At 45.4% G+C, this 6,495-nt stretch overlaps 1 protein-coding gene across 1 annotated transcript in view; it reads right to left on the bottom strand.

Annotated features, from left to right (window-relative positions):
- Window positions 1-103, bottom strand: part of LOC121304499 (tartrate-resistant acid phosphatase type 5-like) — a 2,790-nt gene extending 2,687 nt beyond the window's left edge. The window contains exon 1 of the mRNA XM_041235664.1: window positions 66-103. Within this exon, the coding sequence (XP_041091598.1) occupies window positions 66-103 (38 nt within the window). The remainder of the gene's footprint in view (window positions 1-65) is intronic.
- Window positions 104-6,495: the final 6,392 nt, after the last annotated feature.

The raw sequence follows: 6,495 nt of genomic DNA, 5'->3' as shown, positions 1-6,495 counted from the left end.
TGCCTTTTCAAATTAGCAGTTTGCCCGTGGTTATAATACGCATTAGTTTAGCATGTGCGTTATACCTCTCTGCGCTTCTCCGCGCTGGCCTGTGCTTCGCCATGCTTTCGCCCTGCTCTACTACACTTTCCTAGGGTTTTACTGTGGGAGACTGGGGCAGCGCCACAGCCAGTAAAGCCAACGCTGCTCAGCACGGCTGGTTATCTGAGTAGTGTTGCACTGGCACTTACCAGTCACCACCACCGCAGAGTGGAGCACCAACAGCGCCTTGCAGGCAAACATCTCCGCTGGAATCCGGGTTCCGTGACCAAGTTAATCCGCACTGAGAGTGAGCAATAAATCAACATCCAGGTGGAAAGCAGAACTGCAGTTCTGGCTATTAGCTGGTGTCTCAAAGGATCTCTGAAACCGTGGGGCACTTGCAACATCTGGCAGAGCAAGAGGAAGGAAGCGCACAGAACTTGCGCTGCGTTTCACAACTTGGAGAGCGCGCTCTGGTTTCATCATGTCAGTTACAGCTCACAGCCTCCTCTTTGCTTGCACGTTTTAGGAAATGCTTGTGTTTGACAGACAATGCTTTAACATGACAGAGTCTTGAACCCGTGTTCAGGTTCAGCCCACATAGCATTTCTTTAAACGATGCAGAGCGCCATAATTCTTATCTAACCCGAATGAGCATTGCTCTGGCGAAGCACAAAAGCCTTTTGTAGGTATTGACAACGTTTTTTTTTTTTTTTTTTTTTTTGCAGCAACAGCAGCGATACCACATCCTGCCACAGGGTGGGGGTGTTGGCAACGATAAATGTGTTTAAATCCTGCTCTGCAGATAAATGCTGTTGTACAACAAGTAAACATAAAAACTGTTGGCGGTTCAAAACCAGAAACAAACCACTCGTCTTTAAATGACCATTTGACAAAAAACAAACAAACAAAACGCACATTTTATTTTGCTCTAAGAGAGCGGGTTAAAAACAGACCTAGTGTTTAAAGTATACTGCAAAGGGACGTGCTATTACAAGAATCCAACGCTAGAGGGTAGTATAAGCCTTATAAATTAGCCACAGAGCTGGCGATCCATCGTGGTGCGCTACCAGTCCAAGGTCACTATACTGAGCAGCGCTAACGTGTTGGCATTGCTGGAATTACAGAGATATTAATACTGTTTAAAGACGTCTTGTGTATCCGTCTGCTTTAAGATATCTGCAGAACATTTCAGTGTTTATCTGTATCTAGAATTGATATTTCCGCTATCTCGAAATGATCCCGTGGCTTGCAGCAGGTCTGTAATGGTTTCATGGGGTGATTTGTTGTTGCGTTATAGGGAAGTGTTTCATAGTTTGGCACCACCCTGATTAACGTGTTTACCTGCAACTACTCATAATGCAGCTGTGCCAGCGGCAGAGCAAGAACAGGTAGAGCCGCAAGCGGGCCGGAGCACTCAGGGGACCCCCGAGGGGGTTACAACGTTTCCATTTATTATTTATTTTTTGTTTTTGTTTTTAACAATGATACTGTCCTTCACATTTATATTTGCAGATGTTACACATTTGTATCACTGTAGCTGCCGGTGTGAGGTGCCAGTAATTCAGATTGTATGCTCCCTCATTTCAACAGGTGTCGCTATTGTCTTAATTATCCTACAGGCTGGTACGAGGCACGTCATCGTGGAAGGTTTGGGCCGCCATTTAATAATAATAATAATAATAATAATAATAATAATAATAATAATAATAATAATAATCGGTTTCCTCTGAGAATTTCTGCAGATGTCTGTGCAGAATGGTGAATTCTGTGCCGATTTCTGTGATCGCTGAATTGGGGAGTCCTGGTAGGGTTAGTGATTAAACCTGTTCATTTATGATTAAAAATAGTGTAGTGTTGGATGTAAAGATGTACGCAGAATAAAATAAAGCAGGTGAGTGGAACACGTTCCTATTCCGCACTGTTTCACACACACTAACATTCTGACAATTAAACACAGTGCAATACTGAACACTTGGTTTGGTGTGTTTGATGTTTATAACTAAGGGTTAACGTTTGGGGAGGAGGGCCCACAATGAGGTCCTGCAGTGGGACCCATCTTCCTCTTCCTCCGCCCCTGAGCTGTACGCAGTGAACTCTAATCCTGATCCTATCCATGGTGGTCAAATGCACAGCAAGGGGCCCCAGTTTAGCGGTACTAAGCTACAAACCCGCAAGACTGTTCTAGCCCTCTGCCAAGGAGCTGCAAGACAGCAACTCTAGACCACCGGGAAAACACGCAGGCACCCGCTGAGCTACGTGAAGTGCGTGCAAACGCGGTAAGGACTGTCCCGCTGCGGGCCGTGGGGTGTGAGCCACCCCTCCCCATGTTATGAGGGTGCGCTGCTGTCTGGATTTGCACAATGCGAGCGGGTTGCAGTACCGCGGGGTTCGTGGCGGTGAAGTTGCAATCGCAAGGGTTACATTGTGTGTGTGGGGGGGTGGGGGGGGAGAGACTGTGAAAACGATACGATACAGCTGCCCCGTCACGGCCTTGCATGACAAACCCCACCCGCAATGCGGAGGGGCTGGCGATGCGGTTTAGCGTTTCCACGGATACGCAATCATGAAAACGAAAGAGAAATCAAACGGTTGCGCGCGGCGCACTCCTTTGTAATAAGCGGCGAGGCAAGGGGAAAAGTATTTATTCTTTTAGAAACACCAATAGAAGCGAAATAAATGCAATGGCAAACATAGGTGTAAAGCATAGGTGAGCATTGTAAAGCACAAAGAGGTCTGGTTAAGCATAAGGAAGCATTGTAAAGCACAGAGAGGTCTGGTAAAGCATAGGGAAGCATTGTAAAGCACAGAGAGGTCTGGTAAAGCATAGGGAAGCATTGTAAAGCACAGAGAGGTCTGGTAAAGCATAGGGAAGCATTGTAAAGCACAGAGTTTCAACAGCGGCTCAGACTAACACGTCCCACGGAAAAGAGATTCGGTACGGTGTTGTGTGCGCACCTGAAAAACTATATGTCAAAAACAAGCAGCCGTATTTACAAGAGATGCTGCCTCGTACAGCCTGGGCAAAGCGAAGCCGACCTAAAGCTGGGTGCCTTTTCAAATTAGCAATTTGCCCGTGGTTATAATACGCATTAGTTTAGCATGTGCGTTATACCTATCTGCGCTTCTCCGCGCTGGCCTGTGCTTCGCCATGCTTTCGCCGTACTCTACTACACTTCCCTAGGGTTTTACTGTGGGAGACTGGGGCAGCGCCACAGCCAGTAAAGCCAACGCTGCTCAGCACGGCTGGTTATCTGAGTAGTGTTGCACTGGCACTTACCAGTCACCACCACCGCAGAGTGGAGCACCAACAGCGCCTTGCAGGCAAACATCTCTGCTGGAATCCGGGTTCCGTGACCAAGTTAATCCGCACTGAGAGTGAGCAATAAATCAACATCCAGGTGGAAAGCAGAACTGCAGTTCTGGCTATTAGCTGGTGTCTCAAAGGATCTCTGAAACCGTGGGGCACTTGCAACATCTGGCAGAGCAAGAGGAAGGAAGCGCACAGAACTTGTGCTGCGTTTCACAACTTGGAGAGCGCGCTCTGGTTTCATCATGTCAGTTACAGCTCACAGCCTCCTCTTTGCTTGCACGTTTTAGGAAATGCTTGTGTTTGACAGACAATGCTTTAACATGACAGAGTCTTGAACCCGTGTTCAGGTTCAGCCCACATAGCATTTCTTTAAACGATGCAGAGCGCCATAATTCTTATCTAACCCGAATGAGCATTGCTCTGGCGAAGCACAAAAGCCTTTTGTAGGTATTGACAACGTTTTTTTTTTTTTTTTTTTTTTTTTTTTGCAGCAACAGCAGCGATACCACATCCTGCCACAGGGTGGGGGTGTTGGCAACGATAAATGTGTTTAAATCCTGCTCTGCAGATAAATGCTGTTGTACAACAAGTAAACATAAAAACTGTTGGCGGTTCAAAACCAGAAACAAACCACTCGTCTTTAAATGACCATTTGACAAAAAACAAACAAACAAAACGCAAATTTTATTTTGCTCTAAGAGAGCGGGTTAAAAACGGACCTAGTGTTTAAAGTATACTGCAAAGGGACGTGCTATTACAAGAATCCAACGCTAGAGGGTAGTATAAGCCTTATAAATTAGCCACAGAGCTGGCGATCCATCGTGGTGCGCTACCAGTCCAAGGTCACTATACTGAGCAGCGCTAACGTGTTGGCATTGCTGGAATTACAGAGATATTAATACTGTTTAAAGACGTCTTGTGTATCCGTCTGCTTTAAGATATCTGCAGAACATTTCAGTGTTTATCTGTATCTAGAATTGATATTTCCGCTATCTCGAAATGATCCTGTGGCTTGCAGCAGGTCTGTAATGGTTTCATGGGGTGATTTGTTGTTGCGTTATAGGGAAGTGTTTCATAGTTTGGCACCACCCTGATTAACGTGTTTACCTGCAACTACTCATAATGCAGCTGTGCCAGCGGCAGAGCAAGAACAGGTAGAGCCGCAAGCGGGCCGGAGCACTCAGGGGACCCCCGAGGGGGTTACAACGTTTCCATTTATTATTTATTTTTTGTTTTTGTTTTTAACAATGATACTGTCTTTTGCAGTTTGTATCTGCAGATGTTACACGTTTGTATCGCTGTAGCTGCCGGTGTGAGGTGCCAGTAATTCAGATTGTATGCTCCCTCATTTCAACAGGTGTCGCTATTGTCTTAATTATCCTACAGGCTGGTACGAGGCACGTCATCGTGGAAGGTTTGGGGATTATAATAATAATAATAATAATAATAATAATAATAATAATAATAATAATAATAATAATAATAATCGGTTTCCTCTGAGAATTTCTGCAGATGTCTGTGCAGAATGGTGAATTCTGTGCCGATTTCTGTGATCGCTGAATTGGGGAGTCCTGGTAGGGTTAGTGATTGAACCTGTTCATTTATGATTATAAAACAGTGCAGTGCTGGATGTAAAGATGCACACAGAATAAAATAAAGCAGGCGAGTGGAACACGTTCCTATTCCGCACTGTTTCACACACACTAACATTCTGACAATTAAACACAGTGCAATACTGAACACTTGGTTTGGTGTGTTTGATGTTTATAACTAAGGGTTAACGTTTGGGGAGGAGGGCCCACAATGAGGTCCTGCAGTGGGACCCATCTTCCTCTTCCTCCGCCCCTGAGCTGTACGCAGTGAACTCTAATCCTGGGGGGGAGAGACTGTGAAAACGATACGATACAGCTGCCCCGTCACGGCCTTGCATGACAAACCCCACCCGCAATGCGGAGGGGCTGGCGATGCGGTTTAGCGTTTCCACGGATACGCAATCATGAAAACGAAAGAGAAATCAAACGGTTGCGCGCGGCGCACTCCTTTGTAATAAGCGGCGAGGCAAGGGGAAAAGTATTTATTCTTTTAGAAACACCAATAGAAGCGAAATAAATGCAATGGCAAACATAGGTGTAAAGCATAGGTGAGCATTGTAAAGCACAAAGAGGTCTGGTTAAGCATAAGGAAGCATTGTAAAGCACAGTGAAGCAGAGAGGTCTGGTAAAGCATAGGGAAGCATTGTAAAGCACAGAGAGGTCTGGTAAAGCATAGGGAAGCATTGTAAAGCACAGAGAGGTCTGGTAAAGCATAGGGAAGCATTGTAAAGCACAGAGAGGTCTGGTAAAGCATAGGGAAGCATTGTGAAGCACAGAGAGGTCTGGTAAAGCATAGGGAAGCATTGTAAAGCACAGAGAGGACTGGTAAAGCATAGGGAAGCATTGTAAAGCACAGAGAGGTCTGGTAAAGCATAGGGAAGCATTGTAAAGCACAGAGAGGTCTGGTAAAGCATAGGGAAGCATTGTAAAGCACAGAGAGGTCTGGTAAAGCATAGGTGAGCATTGTAAAGCACAGAGAGGTGTGGTAAAGCATAGGGAAGCATTGTAAAGCACAGAGAGGTCTGGTAAAGCATAGGGAAGCATTGTAAAGCACAGAGAGGTCTGGTAAAGCATAGGGAAGCATTGTAAAGCACAGAGAGGTCTGGTAAAGCATAGGGAAGCATTGTAAAGCACAGAGAGGTGTGGTAAAGCACAGGGAAGCATTGTAAAGCACAGAGGGGTTGCATTGCTGGAATGAGCGCAGCATTTCACAGTGTGTAGTTTACAATGTTAGACTAGTCTCAACAGGATAAGCTACAGAGCTGGTAGAGCCTGGGGAGTTTCTATGTTCCGGGACAGAACCCAAACGCCCCGGGATCCAGTCTAACCCTATCCTGCTTTTGTAACTGAAATGACATTTTCGTGAAGGTGCAGAAAGTTCCTCTTGTGATTTCACTGAAGGAAGTGAACTTTATTCTCAAAACTGCTGGGAATTCTTCTGTGTTTATTTAAAGAAAATGGAATTAATTCCTGAGATTTCCAGGTAATCTCTATAAAAGTTTCCCACAGTGAAAGCATAGCAACGCATTGTAAAGCACAGAGAGGTCTGGTAAAGCCTAGGGAAGCATT

Source organism: Polyodon spathula, chromosome 38, assembly GCF_017654505.1.
Source record: "Polyodon spathula isolate WHYD16114869_AA chromosome 38, ASM1765450v1, whole genome shotgun sequence".
In the NCBI taxonomy this organism is placed as follows: Eukaryota; Metazoa; Chordata; class Actinopteri; order Acipenseriformes; family Polyodontidae; genus Polyodon; species Polyodon spathula.
The sequence above is the reverse complement of the archived record's forward strand: the minus strand, read 5'-3'. Positions and strand labels throughout refer to the sequence as shown.